General features: G+C 36.3%; 1 protein-coding gene across 4 annotated transcripts in view; it reads right to left on the bottom strand.

The window, feature by feature from the left end:
* ATRNL1 (attractin like 1) overlaps positions 1-17,677 on the bottom strand; it is a 1,361,117-nt gene that overhangs the window by 235,099 nt on the left and 1,108,341 nt on the right. The window contains exon 29 of one of the 4 annotated variants that reach the window (XM_072623386.1): positions 12,989-17,050. The exons of the other annotated variants lie outside the window; for them this stretch is intronic. Within the exon in view, the coding sequence (XP_072479487.1) occupies positions 16,950-17,050 (101 nt within the window). The 3' untranslated portion in view covers positions 12,989-16,949. Of the gene's footprint in view, positions 1-12,988; positions 17,051-17,677 lie in introns of those variants that run through there. 4 annotated transcript variants of the gene reach the window in all.

Here is a 17,677-nt window from a genome sequence, read left to right as displayed (position 1 = left end):
GAGCACAGGAGATTAGAATTCAATTTACTTAATACTTAAAAACATTACAAAATGTATTTATTTAAAAAGTTTTATTTTTATCTTCGTAACCTGGATTTTTCTGGGCATGTCCATTTCTAACGAAGAGATACTCTTGGGAGTGGCCTTTTGAGTATGTCCAGGTTGTGTAATATAGAACCTGCTGCATCCACTACTACATGGGTGGAGTAGTCTCCTCTGATTGGCTGACTAAAATTTTTAGCAAGCTGTTAACTTATTTTTCATTATTTTATTACACACTCTCATTTCTCTTCCCAATTTTTTCCTCTACTTCTCTTACTTGATTTTCAAAATCCTTTTTGATCTCCTCCATGGCCTGATACCATTTCATATTTTTTTTGGAGACTTTGGATGTAGGAGCCTTGACCTTGCTATCTTCCTCTGGTTGCATATTTTGATTTTCCTCCAGTTGTATGAGTTGATCTTCTTTATCCCAAAAGAGGGAAGAAAATACCTTTTCACCAGGAAAGTAACTTCTATAGTCTTATTTTTCCCATTTTTGGACATTTCCCCAGCCAATTACTTGACTTTTCAGCTTTTTGTTAAGTGGAGGGTATACTGTACCAAGTCTCAGAGGTTTTGTGCAGCTATTCTGAGAGATGTATCTCTAGGGACCTGTAAGTTCTTAGTTCTTCCAAAGTGGTATAACCAAGAGAGAGGTGTTTACTCCTCTCCTGGCCTGGGCTCTGGTCTGTGCACAACCATGAGCACTCTTTTCTGCCCTGGAACTGAGAGCAGGGTTTCCACTCAAAAGCTGTCACCAGCTCTGCTACGTCAGTGGTCCTCCTCATCCCAGGACCACCATTCAGGACTGAGACCCAGATCAGCTGCTTGATTCCCCAACATCTGTAAGCTGTGAGCTGCAGAAGTAGCTGCTACTGTGACAATGGATGCCTCTGCCCTGGGACTGAGACTGGGGCTAGGGTTGTACCAGCATTCCCTCTCACTCATGTGAGAGGGCTTTCTCACTGACCTATGAAGTGTCTTTGGCATTTGTGGGTTGAGAATTCTGGAAACCACAACAGCTGCTAGCAATTCAGCACCATGAGGCCTGGTCCAGTCCTGTCTGTGCTGGCTTAGTGTGGGCTATGCTCTGTTCTGATCTCAATGCAATAGACCCTTTCTGTTGGCCTTTCAGATAGTCTTGGGCTGGAAATCTGTTTCACTTTGTCATTTTGTGGTGTCTGCTGCTCTAGAATTTGTTTAGTCATTTTTCACAGGTATTTTGAGGGGTTTGAAGGGAGAATTCAAGCAGATCCCTGCTTCTACTCTGCCATTTTGGCTCTACCCCTAGGTATTTCTTGATATTTTGCTTTGCGGGTGGGGAAAGAGAGACACAAGCGTGGAAACCAAGATGGAAAATCATCAAATCATAGAGCTAGATCTCTATCGTGAAATTTGATCTCATCTTTTTATAGATGAGGAAACTAAAGCCCAAATGGACACATCTAGTGTGGAACTACTATTGATAACTCTAAGATTAATATTGTTATCCTCCAGTGATTGAGATGTTTGGACACTAGGAGATTCCATAATTCAAGATGTGTTGTATCTTTCCTTAGTAATTTTGCTTCTCTACAATGACACCAGGGACCTTCCAGGATTAAGGATGATGATGATAGTAGTAACTAAATTTCTTTGCACTTTAACATTTCCAAGATGCTTTTTATACACTTCAATTATACCAGAATCCCAGCTTGATTATACCAGAACCAACCCTATGAGATAATTATTCCAGTTATTATCATTTTTATTTAAGGAACCTAACACTCAAGGAGTTTAAATGACTTGTCCATGCTGCTTTAGGAGCAGGTCTCAAAGCCCCTCTGAGCTTTGGGTTGGTCAGATGAAAGGTCAAGGAATGAAACTGAAAAGGTGGAAGATACAATGACCTTCTCCTATGGACTTGGCTTGGTGTCTTTCTGTCTATTCATTTACCTGAGAGAACTGGAGAGACTTAGGATTTGAAAACATGGGAAACCTCAAAATGAGGACCCCTAATTCTAACTCAGAGATATTTGGTAGTTACTGGGCAAATTTCCATTAGATAGTCTAAACTTCAGAGATTAGTTTTGGGAGGTATATGGAATAGTTACCATAAGCTAACAGGGGTTTTAGGTAGAGTAACCCAATTCCCTACACCAGGAAGGAGAATAAAAAGAAGACTAAACCTAAGAATACTGGCTAACTAGGTAGATCATATTCTCTATTCTAAAGAGCTTAGTGCTAGGCATAAGAATCTCCTGTTGAGGTGAGATGCTTTATTTGCCAAGACCCTGGGGAAACAAGAAAGGATAACTTAAGAGAAGATGTTTTGTTGGCATTAGGTAAAGATTTTTTGCCTTTTTTCTGAAAGAGATGGAAGAGTCTGATTGGTCTTAAGTTAAAAGATTATAGCAGTACCTCCTCTTCTCTTGAGGAAGAACAAGCTAAAGATTTAAACAGAGACCAAAGATGGAGTCAGAAAAGTAGTTTTCAACAGAAATTAGAGGATGGCATCTAATCGTTGTTCCAGATATTGTTCAAGATCACCAGGAAACAGGGCTAGTAGGAGGAAGGTGATGATTTAATTAGAAGACATTAGTGGTCCGACAGCGTCACAGATATGGCTTATTCCTACATGCCTATTCTTTATCCACATGTGTTCCCAATATATATATACATTATGTATATTTATGGGAGAATGTTCTCCAGGGTGATAGGGAAAATGTTTTATTGATGCTTTTCTTATCATGTCATTTTCTTAAATGCTATGGATTTGGAGTAATTGTGCCTTCTATCTGAGCACTGAAGTTAAACACATCAACAGGGTTCATGAACTATATTATTCAGAGATGTGAAGTCACTGAGAAGGCTGCACCCATAAGAGCCACTGTGGGGCAGGACATCATGTGATCTGAGGGGTGGTTATTCCATTGACACATATAGTAAATACAGGAGATGGGACTAGAACTCAGGTATTTCTTGGCTCTGAATCTAAAAATCATTCCACTACACTATGCTGCCTCATATCAGAAACTGGAACATTGCCAACTAGAAGGGACATAAAGTCAAGTCGGCAGGCAGAAGACAATTTGACACCTGTCCAATGAGTCTTTCATATCCAGCATATGTGTCTTCATCAATTCTCTCCAGTTGTTACAGCATTATTGTTCCATTTTAGGTTACTTATCTTATAGAATAAGAAACAATGAAAAACTGCTATGAAATATGATCACAAAATACTTCCTAAATGACCCAATAAAGAGTTCATAGTGCTGAATTTTAAGAAAAAGCCTTGATGCTAAATAACTTCAGCAATTCCCAGAAATCAAGGCTTCCCAGAAATTCTTCCTGACGTATAGTGCATGTCTGATTTACATAAACAAATCGAGCAGAGATTTTACTCAGTGAGCTCTTCAAGATTTATCTCTGTCAAATGCTAAGAAAACTGGCAAAGTACAGCATCTGTGTGATTCAGCACTGCTTTTTTGACTGAGGCCCCTGCAGTCCTGATATAACAATATCTCCAGGAAACTGCAAATATTCGCTTGATTTCAATTAGCTGCCTCCACACAGTCCATTGACTCTTCAGCCAGCCCAGAAAACATGATTTTTAACATTGCTTAAGCTGCATGACTTGACAGATAAGCACTGAACTCCTACCTAGTCATTACTGAGCAAGATTGAGGCCTTTTGTGTTTTATCAGTTTACCCGTTGGTATTTATTTAACATGATTTGCAATGGACTTTAATTTTTTTTTGTCAGTTTGAATTTCAACTTGACATTAATTTATCTCTGTCTTCTGATTAACACAATGCTTCTTCTATGACCCAGCACTGAGTATGTCTTTGAAAAGGTGCACTAAATACAAATCTGAGAATTGAATAGTCCCAGTTCTTGAATGCTACTTTTAAGCTAGCACAGTCCTTAGCAAGATTTTGAACCTCTGACAAGAGAAAGCACTGACATCTTTCTGTCAACATTTTCCTAAACCACAAATTGCTCATGCATTAGGATTTTTCTAGAAATGGCATAAAAAGGTTATGAAGCAAATGTATTCCTGAAATGCAGGTCTGCAAGTCAGAGTAATTTCAGAGTATAGCACATAGGCTGAAAAGATGGCCAGTGCAAGAATTGGATTTAACTATAGATGATAACCCAATTTTCTCCATAGCCCTGTAACTCAATAAGTCTTTAATGGCTTCATAGATAAACAGATGGATGTCATCAAAAGGCACAGGATGATAAATCTGATTGGTGTCTGAATGATTTTGCACTACTTTATCCCCAAAACAAGTAGCAGGAAAAATATACAAAAGGCAAAAGCAACAAAAGACTCAGCATGGGAATTTAAATTGTTTGATTAGAAACAGTTGTATTTTCCTAGTGGCATAATCCTAAAAGCAACCAGGATGTCAAGGGACAGAAAATTCAATATATCTTTTTAATGAGGGTTCTTCCTTTGAAGATTTACATATTGGGGGTTTGGGTTTATTTGTTCTATTTATTTGACTCTGTTTTGTTTTATATACATTTCCAAATATTCAATTAGAGTTTGTTGGAAGATTATGACTCTCAATTTTCTGTAATAGCACAGAGTTTACAGACTCAAACCTCAGCTGCCCTATTTTTGTTGGTCAAAGAAAACATGAATTCTTTGACTGCTTCTTTTCCATAGGAATTTTGTAATATTGGGACATCAGGAAAAGCTTTGGAATAGATTTTTAAAATCATGCCCTAAATGCACATAGCATCTTAGGATGCCTTATAATTTTCAAAGTGGTTGTTAATTGGTTTTTGCATCCTCATTGGCTAACCTGATGTCAATAACAGCTCAGCTAGCCCCTGACAGGATCTTCCTCTTTTACTTCCTCTTTTTGCTCTTCTGTAAATTCTCAGTGGCAGAGAGGTCTAGCAAATGTCTGATATTACAAAGTGGGAGTGGCTGCTCTGGAAAACCTGAAGCAATAGGAGCACTACGGAATGGAGAGATTGCTATTTGATTTCTTCTTTGCCTTACTATAAGCATCTGGCTGGTTTTGGAAGACTTCCAGCTGAATGGGACAGTGGTTTTGAGTACCTGAATGTGGGTACAGTCATGTTTTGGTGTAAATCAATTTCTCCCCATTTTTTTTTTTATCATAAATGTTCATAGACTCCTGGATCTAAATCTGCAAGATATATCAAAGGCCACCTAGTCTAAACCTGTCAATTAGAGATGAGGAAACTAAAACCAAGAGTAGTTACAGGAACTACCCAAAGTCACAAAGGCAGTGGATATCAAAGGTGAAATTCGAACCTCAACACTCATACTCCAGAGCCAATCTTCTTGGGTTTAGTCTCCTAAGATTTTATCCATACACAATTCTGAACGTTGTTCTATCAGAAGTTCAAAGAATTTGACAGTTTGTGTAGAAAGATTTTAAGTCAGATTCTATACACAGACTAATGATGTGTCCAGAGGAGTCCAAAAGCAAGACAGAAAAGATATTAAATATAAGAAAGAGAAATGCCTGTCTTATTTTGGTAGCTAACATGGAAATATATTGGAGAAGGAAGAAACTGGAAGCTGAGAGTTCTGTAAGGAGGCTATTGAAATAGTACAGAAAGCAGATGTCAGTCAATAAACACTTGTTAAGTGTCTACTACGTGCCAGGAGCATGGGGCTGTAGAGTAAAAAGAAAGGAAGAACAAACAAACAAAAACCAGTCCCTCCTCTTAAAGATCTAACAAAGAGATGTTCAGGAAGAATTTGGAGATATGCCAATAGAACTCAGAGTTGACAATAGGGAGTCATCAGCACAGAAGTGATGACTGAATCCATGAGAATGACAACAAAGTGAAAAAAATGAAGAACCTCTAGACTAGAGAATACAACACAAATAATTAGATTGTCATTTATTGCCTTTCATATTTCCACCCTTACTATTATGTCTACACTATTCCCTTCAATCTTTTTCAATGAAAAAGAAAAGGAAGGAAGGGAATGTTAGTAGATTGAAAACTCAATATGAGTCAATAGTGTGGTTTTCCCTTCCCCCCACCAATCCAATATAATCGTAGGTTACATTAGAAGGGACATGATGTCCAGAAAGAAAAAGGATTGAACTGTTTTACTCTGCATCCTGGTCAGACCCTATGTGGACTACTGTGTTCAATTCTTGGTTCAATATTATAGAAAGGGAATTAATCATATAGAGAGGGTTCAGGAAGGGACCAGAAAGCTGAACGTCTTACGATCATGTTATTTGAGGATTTGGCAAAAGCACTGGGCATGGTTATCCTGGATAAGAACTGGGACTAGGTTTCGGGGAGAGTATGATAGCTGTTTTCAAGTATTTGAAAAACTATCATGGAAAGAAGAATTATACTTAATAAAGTTATTTTTCTTGACCCTGGAGATCAGATCATGGAATAACATCTTGTAGAGAGGTAGATTTATGTTCTATGTGAAGAAAAACTTCCTAACAATTAGAGCCATTCAAAAATAGAATAGGTTGCTTTTGGTGGCAGCATGGAATAACTGATACAACTCTAAATCTGTAAGTCTATGATCTTGTACCCTACAGGGTTGTTGTGAAGATCAAATGAGATATACACACTATATATATATATATATATATATATATATATATATATATATATATGCGCATATGTGTACATATATGCATGCATGTATACTACATCATATAGGCTATACATGTACACATACTTATATATGAGTATATCTATAAAGTTTAATCATCTGTGTTAATGTTGTGTCTGCCTCTTAGATTGTGAGCTTCTTGAGGGCAGGAACCACATTATCTTTCATATTTGTAACTCTATTATCTAGCACAGTGCCATGCATATTAATAAGTAATGGATGTTTGGTGGTATAGTTTCCAACTCTTTAATGACAGAGAATCTAACTTCCATTTGAAATGAGTATGTTGGACAGGACTAGGTGAGAAAATGTGGAGGGTTTTTAGACCTGAAAATAAATCAGTCATGTTAATGATCTTTATTCCCTGGACAAAATGTTGCTTGTGAATATTTTCAATAGAAACAACAGATTAATGGGTATACGTATCTCAGATACTTCCCAAGGGTAGAATCAGTGTATTTTTAGGAATCCTAACTGGAAAACTTCATTTTTTCCCCACCCAAGCCCATCTCTTGCTTTTAAATATTTCAGTCTCAAAGACCACCAAAAGCTCTCTTTCTATTCATCTTGAATGGGCATTTGCCTGAGTGAAAAAATATATATTTTTTCTAACAACTTGGGCTACAAGTAAAAAGCAGCATCTAAAGAGAGATGAACCCTTGAAGACTTCAGTAGCCCCACCTTGGAGTGATCATTGCTGCTCTTAAATCTGGTCATTCAGTCTGGTTGATTGAAAAGATTAAATGTCAGTCAAATCAGGGTAATCACACCTTAGATAACCAACTCACTCAGAGCTGTATGTAGCAATTCTGACGTCTGATACACAAGCCTCAAAATCTGCTTCAGGGCTTAAGACAATTCAAATGAGGGAAAGGGAGGGTTGGAAGGGACTGCAGAGAGATTCTTCAGACACTTGGACATAGAGTTCCATTGAGGAGAGAGCCCTCTGGTCTTCACCCTCTGACCAAAGAACAGGAGCTTCATAACTGACTATGAGCATGAGGACTCTTACTTTCCATGATCACAAGGTCACAGGGCTATAGCCGGAAGAAACCTCAGAGACCATTTAATCTAACCTCCTTCTATTGCAGAAGCCTTGTGTTAAATGACTGCCCAGGCACATGCACATATTTTAATCATTAAAATTATCATTAAAGCTGAAACTCATGAGTTCTGATCCTGGTTCTAGCACTAATTAAGTATTTGACTTTACTTATATATTTAACTATATACCTTAGTTTTTTACATTTGTCAAAGAAGGATGCTATCTGCCCTAATTCACAGGTAGAAGACAAAATGTATACTAGATATAAAAGCACTTTTAAAACATCAAAATCACTATAAAGAGGACACTAATCAAAACAAAAGACATTCATTCAGTGCTTTCCTATTTTCAAAGCTGATTTACATCACGTAATTTGATCTAACAACCTTGTGACATAGGCACTCGAGATTGTGATATCTTTGCATGTGAGGAAACTGAGCCTAAGAGTGGATAAATAATCTGTCATAGTCATGTGAATAGCATCAGAGTCTAGACGTGAGCCCCTTTGGTGAGGAAATCTGCTGGGAAAACTGGAAAGCAGTCTGGTGGAAATTAGACATAGATTAATACCTTATATTATATTCCACAGTACATTTTAAATGGATATGTGACCTTAATATGTATGCACACACACACACACACACACACATATATATGTAAAGATCATACCACAAAAAATAGAAGAGAAGCAGATCGTATACCATTCACAGCTCTAGGTAGGAGACATAGTCTTAACCAAACAAAGGACAGAGACTTTTAAAAAAGAGGAAAGAGACGAACGTAATTACATGAAACTGAAAAGCTTCTATGCAAATAAAATTAATGCACATAGGACAAGAAAGAAAGTGGTTGAATAAGAAAAACTTTTTTTTATCAATTTTTTTGATAAGGGTTTAGAATCTGATATCTAAACAATTAACATATATATGTACACCTATCTGTGCAGAAAGACAGATATATAGATAAGGGGTCAAAACAAACACTTCTCAAAAAAATAGGAAACTATAAACAACCACATTGAAGAATGCTACAGACGTGTTTTCTGAATCTAAATCCAGTGCTCTTTTTACTTACCGCACCATGATACTTCACATTAGATATTATGCATTATAATCATCATTACCGTCATCTCATTCTTCTTATCTTTTTCAAAGATGTGAAGATCTAAAGGATTCTGAGACTAGTTGCTACCCTGAATTGTGTTCAATGACTAATTAAGAAGCAGGTTAAAAAACATTTTTTGTATTTGAATAAAAGTATTAGGATGCAAGCTCATCCTCTGTTAGCTAGTTGAAAACATCCTCAGTTTATTCCTATAACTTTAGTAAAAATAGGACAACAGGTATGACTTTTATCACAATTTGTTCTCCGAAGATTTTGATTTCCACTGTTAGGTTTTGATATCTTGAAAAGTGTTTTGTTCAGTGTAAGACGAAGACTATAGGTATTTATTATGGCTGTAATTATTTTAAAAAGACATTGTTCTGGAGGTTTTTATGGATCAATATTATATCCTGGCAATTATAAGCAACAGTTCAGTCTGTGATAATAGTATGATACCAGGACAGTTTATTGGTTGATTTTTTAAAAATATTTTAAGGCAGGTATTTGTGGTATGGAATTCTGATATCTGTTAATAGCCCGTTAGGTGCTGCAATGGATGGAAAGCTGAACACGGAATCAGGAAGACCTGAATTTAAATCTAATCTGACACTTCTTTATGTGACTTTCAGCAAGTCACTTTACCTCTTTCTGCATCAGTTCCCTTATTTGTATAATGTAAAATAGAAAATGATAGCGCCTATCTATTAGGCTTGCCGTGAGGTTAATGCTTTGGTTCTGAATTGCTACTATAGGCCCTCCATTTCTGCAAAACAAATCTGAATGATTTTAACCATTGTTTTGGTCAATATATCATTGGCTTAGTTCATGCATTGGTGTTTGTCCTGCATTCTCAAAGAGAACCATGACATCAGAAATATGGCATGACTTGTAAGTGAATTGGATTTAAGTGAGTGAGGGCTGTGAAAAGTCAGCAGCCTCCTCTCCTCCACAGCCATCTGGGTCCAGCGGCAAGAGGTAGATCAGGATGACTGGAGATGGTCTGGAATGTGGTGGAAGGCCTCGGCCTGTCCCAGGTCTCATTTTGACTGAGGCAGTGTTCATTCAGTGATTACCTATCCTATAGGTAAAAATGAGGCAAGAATGTCCTCTTTTACCTAGTTAAATAAAATCATCTGGTAGGGGAAGAAAATCAAGGTTTCTGAACCAGAACAGAAATAATTGCTATTTACCCTCACTCTGGGCCAAGAGAATCCCAGCAATGACAAAGCAAAACTTGGGCTGGCATCTATTCCTGGCTAATCAATGAGAGTCATAGTGATAGTGATTGTAAGGCATGGTCCATAAAAAAAAAATCTAACCCATAAACTCCAAGATATCTCGCTAGGCTTCAGCAGACAAAATTCATATTCCTATGGACAGAGAACCTGAAGGTAAGGGTATGGTTTCCCATGAGGACAGAGGGAGAGGAGAAAGAGGAAGGAATCCATGCGTACATTGTCCATGGAGGGTCTTTTCATTCTGTTCTTGGTTTTGGGATTGAATCTCTTTTCAGACATTATAGCGTTAAATTGAAATGAATTTTGCAAAAGTATTTCTATAGATATATATAACCTGTTTACTAATAGCCCTAAAAATGTCTATACATTTATATCCTCCTTTCTTTACTATTATTTTTTTCTATACCTGCCTAGGATGACAGACCTTTAGGTCCATTAATATTTACACGTTTTTGTGAGGATACTTTGAATATCTGTTATGTTTCATTTTACCATTCCTAAAGTATACATTAAGAATGGCACTGGATAGTTAATTGCTTTAAATGTGCTCTTTCTAGTAAGTTTTTTGTGATATCATTATGCTTGACGTGCTGCTTGGAGGAAACTAAGGTATTAGCTTTATCCACTGGTTTAACGGATCTACTGGATTCATACCTTAGTCTCTAGTTTTCCTTGGTGTACATTAAGAATTTTACACTTGGTGGGTCTAAATGACATTTTGATATAACTGGAGAAAGATTCTATGAAAGGAAGGAGTTACTTCTAGGGACAAAGCCAAGATGGTGGAGTTGGGAAAGCACTTAGCTGAGCTCTACCAACATTTCCCTTCGAACAACTTTAAAATAATGCCACAAATTAGAGTCTGGAATTACAGAGCCAACAAAATGTCATACCAAGACATTCTTCCAGTCCAAGATAAGAAGGAGGTTGGAGAGAGAGATCTATGACACAGAGGAGGAGTCTAACCTGAAGCTGAAGTGGTTGAAATACCAGTAGTGGGACTAAGTGGTGGTGACAGAAGCAACAGCAGCTTCAGTAGCTCTGAAGTTAGAGATTATAAGTGGATCAGGCAACTGCTCTGAAGGACATTACAGGGCACTCCTGTGCTAGTACTAGACAGGGGACAAGACACTGCTTGGCTACTCTATTGCCTATATCCACTTCTGGGTCATAGTTCAAGGACAGAGAGGAGAACTTTCAGTCAAGAAAAAGTGGGAGCCCTAAAGGGAAACTGTTTGGCAATTCCATTTCCAATATCCTTTTCTGGGTCATAGTTCAAGTGTGGTGGAGAATACTTTTGGTCAAAAGAGAGTGGAAGTCCTGAGGGGCAATATCACTTCGGGCTTCTAGGGGTAAGGGACTTGGAAGATCAGTATCATACCCTGTTGCAAGGAAGTAAGGGCCCCGAGGAGTAGTATTCTTTGCAATTCCTGTGGGTTTCTTTGTAAGAACCAGAGTACACACTAAGAGAACAGTAACCACACCTCTCCCCAAATCATACCACCTCAGAATCACTGAAAACTTCCAGTATCCCAGAACAAGCTCTGAACATAGCAGTGTAGAAAAGCCTAAAACTTGAGAGAGAACTCCTTCACCCCATCTACACCGGAAACAGAACTCAACTTTAACATAATGTTCAAAATCAATATATATAGTAAAAAAAAAAAAATGAGGAAACAACCATAACCACAAAGAACCTGACAATGAAAGTCCATTGTGGTGATAGGGAAGATCAAAATACAAATTCAGAAGAAGACAATGAAGTCAAAATTGCTACAAGTAAAGCTTCAAAGAAAAATGCGAATCAGATACAAACCCAACAAAAGTTACTGGAAGAGCTGGGAATGGTTTTAAAAATCAAATAAGAGTAACAGATTTTAAAAAGACCAAAAAACTTTAAAAAACAGACTTGGCCAAACGGAAAAAGAGGTACAAAAGCTCAGTGAAGAAAATAATTCCTTTCAAATTAGAATGGGTCGATGGAAGAGAAATCAAGAGACAATAAAGCAAAATATAAAGAATGAAAAAAATAAAAGAATGTGAAATATATGATTGGAAAAATCATTTGTCCTGGAAAAAAAATCAAGGAAAGAGAATTTAAGAATTATTGGATTATGTGAAAATCATGATGTAAGAGAAAGCCTAAACATCATATTTAAGAAATTATCAAGGAAAACTGTCCCAATATCCTAGAACCAGGAAGTAAAATCTAAAATAAAAGAAACTATCAGTCACCACCTGAAAGAGACACCTCAATGAACACTCCCAGAATTAATATAGCCACATTCCAGGGCTCTCAGGTCGAAGAGAAAATGTTTCAAAATGAAAAAAAAAATTAAAATATCACAAAATCACAGTCAAGATCACACACCATTTAGTAGTTAGCACATTAAAGGAATGTAGAGCTATGAATGTGATATTCAAGAAGTCAAAGGAGTTGGTATTACAACAAAAAATAACCCACTCAGTAAAACTGAATATCATCCTTCAAGAGGAAAAATTGATATTTAATGAAATAGAGGACTTTCAAGATTTCTTGATGAAAAGTCAGGAGGTGAATAGAAAATTTGATTTTTAAATAAACTCACATAAATCATCAGCATTTCTATATACTACCAACAAAGCCCAGTAGGAAGAGATAGAGAAATCCAATTTGAAATCACTGCAGATAGTATAAAATACTTGGAAGTTTACCTACCCAGACAAAACTAGGGATTGTATAAATAAAATTACAAAACACTTCACACAATTAAAGACAGATATAAATAATTGGGTAAATACGAATTGATCATGGGTAGCCTGAGCCAATATAATAAAAATGACAATTCTACCTAAGTTAATCTATTGTTACAATCAGACTTCTAAAGAATTATTTTATAGAGCTAGAAAAATTGCAACAAAATTCATCTAGAAGAATGAAAATTTGAAAATATCAAGGGAATCATTTAAAAAATGTTAAGGACAGCAGCCTAGCAGTTCCAGATTTCCCATTATATTATAATATGGTAATCACCAAAATAATCTGCTGCTTGTTAAGAAATAGGGTGGTGGCTTAGTGGAATTAATTAAGTATACAATACAGACTAGTAAATGACCATAACAATCAGTGTTTGATAAACACAAAGGTCCAAGCTTTTGGGGTAAAAACTCAACATTTGACAAAAATTTCTGGGAAAACTGAAAAGTAGTTTGGCAGAAACTAGGCATACACTAACATCTGGCACTTTATACCAAGATAAGAGAAAAATGAATAAATGATTTACACCTAAAAAGTGGTATCATAAGTAAATTAAATCTAGGGAAAAGGCAAGATTTTTAACTATACAAGAGACAGAGGGGATTACAGAAAGTAAAATAAGTAATTTTGATTGCATAAAATGAAAAAGTTGTCCCATAAAAAAATTGAACACAGCCAAAATTAATAGGAAAATATGAAATTGGGGGGAAAATTTGCAGCAAGTTTCTCTGATAAAGGCCTCTTTTATCAAATAACTAGAAAGTATCCAGAGGAAGGCAATAAGAATGGTGCCAGGTTTTGAGTTCATGTCATATAAGCACTGGTGGAAGGAACTGGGGGTGTTTAGCCTAGAGAAGAGAGACTCAATGAAGACATAGTAGACTGTCTTCAAGTATTTGAGAATCTGACATGTAGATGAGGCATCAGTTTTGTTTGACAACAGAGAGTTCAACCAGGAGCACTGGGTAAAAGTTGCAAAAAAGTACATTTAGGCATGATGTCAGGAAAAACTTCCTAGCAATTAAAAGTGCATAGAGGTAGAATGGGCTACTTCTACAAGTGTTGAATTCTCTTCTGTCCACCCAACCCTCAGTCTCACATTGCATCCTGGCTTATCTCCAGCCATCCTGATGAATATCAGGCCACTGGATCCAGATAGCTTGTGAGAAGAAAATGAAACTGGTGACCTTGCACAGCCCTCCCTCACTCAAATCAAAGTCAACTGCAAGTCATGTGGTGGCAAAGAATTGGAAATTGAGGGAATTCCCATATGTTGGGAAATGTCTAAACAAGTTATAGTGTATGATTGTGATGGAATACTATCATGCTATCAGAAATGATGAGCAGGATGGTTTCAGAAAAACCTGGGAAAACTTACATGAATTGATGTAAAGTGAAGTGAGCAGAACCAGCAGAACATTGTACACAGTAACAACAATAAAATATCGTAAAGATGATCAACTGTGAAAGACTTATCTACTCTAATCAAGACAATAATCCAAGGCATTTCCAAAGGACCATGGTGAAAAATGTTATCCACCTCCACAGAGAGAACTAATGAACTTTTAATGCAGATTGAAGCATATTTCTCTCATTTTTTTAGTATTTTTATTTTATTCTTTTATTTTGTTTGTGTGTTGCAATGTGGCTAATATAGAAATATAGTTTGTATGACTTCACATATATAAGCAAAATCAAATTTCTCGCCTTCCAAAGGAAGGGTGAGGAACAGAAAACAGAGAGAATTTGGAACTCAAATTTTAAAAATTACTATTAAAAATTCTTTTTACATGCAATTAGGATATATTTGATGAAATAAATAAAAATTATTTTAAAATGCAAAGGAGTTGTTTAATATGTATTTTTATAATGCTTGATGGCATTCTTGTAAGTTAAGTAATTAATAAAATATTGTGGTTCCATTCCTTTCTAAATTTGGAAGCCATACTTGGTTGTATTTAGGCATGGTAATAATGTATAGAAGAAGGAGAATCACAACATATTTCAATTGTCTCCCTGAAAAAATTCACCTTACCTAAGAATATTTTTTGGACATTATTGTGTTTGTAGTATACATATTTTAGCCGGTCTCAAACTCATAGCATATTCTTTGTAATTCTTTGTAAAAGAAATAGTTTCCATACCAATTACATGTAGTTTAATTTTCTGTGCAATAATCTTCACTGTACTGACTATTTGTGTTAATTTCTTCTACGAATTTATATTTTTCTTGGTTCATAGGTGAACTGCCATTTTAAGCGGTTACTTTTCTCAGAAAACATCCCCAGCAAAATATCTTTTCCACTGATGCATTCATTTCAAGAGAAAAATAGAAATTCAGACTATAAAAAAATCCCAAACTGTGGCAAGCACATTAAGCATGTCCCTACATGAGCTGGAATGAAGTCCTTTCATTTTACTCTGCACTGGGAATCATTATTAGAATATAAGGTCCAGTTTTGGTCTATATTTTTAAAGAAACTTTGGAAAATTCATGAAAAAGCAACAAATATTTCAAAAAGGAATGGAAAATATACGGAGAGATGAAAGAAGTTAAATTTGTTTGGCCTAAAGCAAAAAAAAAAAAAAAAAAGAGTCAAGAGGAGTAAGTTACCTGTCATCTTCAAGCAAAAGGAAGAAGCCAGAAAGTAGTCTTATTTCCACTGGAAAAATGGCAGAAGATTACAATAAGTGAGGGTTCAGTTAGATATCATACAGAAAGTTTATGAAGCATAACTAGACTTATTAACAACTCAGAATATAAGAATTCAAATTAGTATTTTCATTCAGGATCACCTCATTTGTGGGCTGAATATTTTTTTCAGCAACTGGACCCAGGAGCTACTTTCCCAACCATGCCTTACAGCTTCTTTTGGGGAACTTCCTTCAGAGTCAGTGTAGAAGCCATTCAGAAGCAAGCAAACAAATAAATAATAAATAAAAAGACTTGCTACTTCATACCTTGTTTTTACTCAGGTTAATTATTTCACACATCCCTCTAAAATCAAGTGCGTCATCAAAAGATGAACACTGTTTTCCCCGAAAACCAAATTACTTCTATAAATCTATGTCCTTACCAACAAAGATACTCAAGAGACTGTATGGTTACTAAAGTCATTCCTCAAGTTCCATGGGGACTGTAGCATTAGTGAACAAAAAAAAAGTCTTTAAGGGAGGGACACTCCCTTATTTGGATGTTCAATTCAATTCGACAAAAACTTAATGAATATTAATTATGTGCAAGGTATTTTGTTAGGTGCTAGCGGTGCAAATGTGAAAATGATAAAAACAAACAAACAATAGCACCCAATTACAATTACATTCCAATTTTGAGTATGTTTACTAGAAGATCAGTTACATTACCTTACATATTTGTTACACCCCTTACACAAAGGAGGATTAAATTCTGGAACAAGTTAGAATGTAAAGGAAGAGTGTTTAGATGTTTGCTGTTACTTAAAAAGAGAGACTGTTATCTCTCTTGAGAGTGATTTGCTAGGAGGCAGCAGGCTATACCAGATGACCTCCCTGGGTCAATTCCTGCTCTCTAATTCTATTATGCTAATGAAGTTGATATTTGCTGAAAGCAACCGTGGATTTTTGCAGTGAGAAACAAGTATAACTGGAAACACAGCCTGCCTGACAGTTGGCCACTTACAGTAAGTGGGCATTAACCTTGTTTGTTAACATTTTTCTACCAAGAAAGATGGTGCGAATCAATGGAAGTTTCCTTTGCATTACATGACATGAGAGAAGTTAAAGCTGAAGCATTAGTTGTTGAGCATCCCTAGAACATGGTACTCAAAAAGACAATAAGACCAATGGCGAAGAACAGCATGATTTCCTTTGTTCTAACGCAGGGCAGCAGCAGCCAGACAGCTGTATTTGACCAAGTGGTCGACATCCTTGTTATTAATTTTCAGCGAGCTAACCAGTCAGCTTAGAACTAATATTTAAAATATGGCAACAGTTCTGTACAGTGTGAAAGTATTAGGATTACAGGAAGGCAGTTAAATTAATCACTGCTGGCTAGAGTCAGTATGATCATGGCAGAGGTTTAGATTTATTTTTTCATTAGCATATTATCGATTGGAACAATTAGACCTAGCAGGCCTGAAATTCCCAGGATATCACAAAATCAGCAGCTGCATTTTTCTTCAGTTGCTGGTGACATATGTGATGTAAATTTGCCAATTACCAAGATACAATGGTAGATGTACACCAGTGGAGAATCCTAGTGTTTGCAGTCTGTAGTGCCCTGGGATAGAAGATAAAATAACATTTTATCTCTGAGCAACTTATTAAATCTCTTATATTTCTTATTGTCCTTTTTATATCACAAAATATGGCAAATTCATTGCAAGCTCAACACCTATATAGCTAGGATCATTTTCCTTATAAATCTTTGATGTTGTTAAAGATTACTGTGGAATCTTATGTCTCAAATCTAAATCTTCATTCTATTCCCTTTATGTTACGTCTTTGCTTATTTTGGACTCTCACACAGCCTATTGTCCTTTTCTTTCCCTCCAGCTGAGAAGAGGTCATAATAGATTTGGAATAAAATTCTCCAGTGAAATTTGTATTGGGAACACCCCCTCCCCCCCGCCCCTGCTCAGTAACAGCATGTTCCTGTCAACATAATTTATGGGTGTTTTCAATGGGAAAAAAGCATGTAAGTCCCACACCACAACCATGAGATACTTAATTATTTAAAATATGTTTAACTTTTCAACAAGAAATATGGTAACGCATTGTACTTACTACAAACAATTGAGTATACCATAGATCATCCAGTTTCAAGTCCTTATTAGTAAAGCTGTTGCACTAGAAGGCCTATTTTGGCCTGATTTGATCCTTATAAATGGTATTTAAAACGAGAGGC

The sequence above is a fragment of the Notamacropus eugenii genome, chromosome 1, assembly GCF_028372415.1.
Source record: "Notamacropus eugenii isolate mMacEug1 chromosome 1, mMacEug1.pri_v2, whole genome shotgun sequence".
NCBI lineage: Eukaryota > Metazoa > Chordata > Mammalia > Diprotodontia > Macropodidae > Notamacropus > Notamacropus eugenii.
The sequence above is the reverse complement of the archived record's forward strand: the minus strand, read 5'-3'. Positions and strand labels throughout refer to the sequence as shown.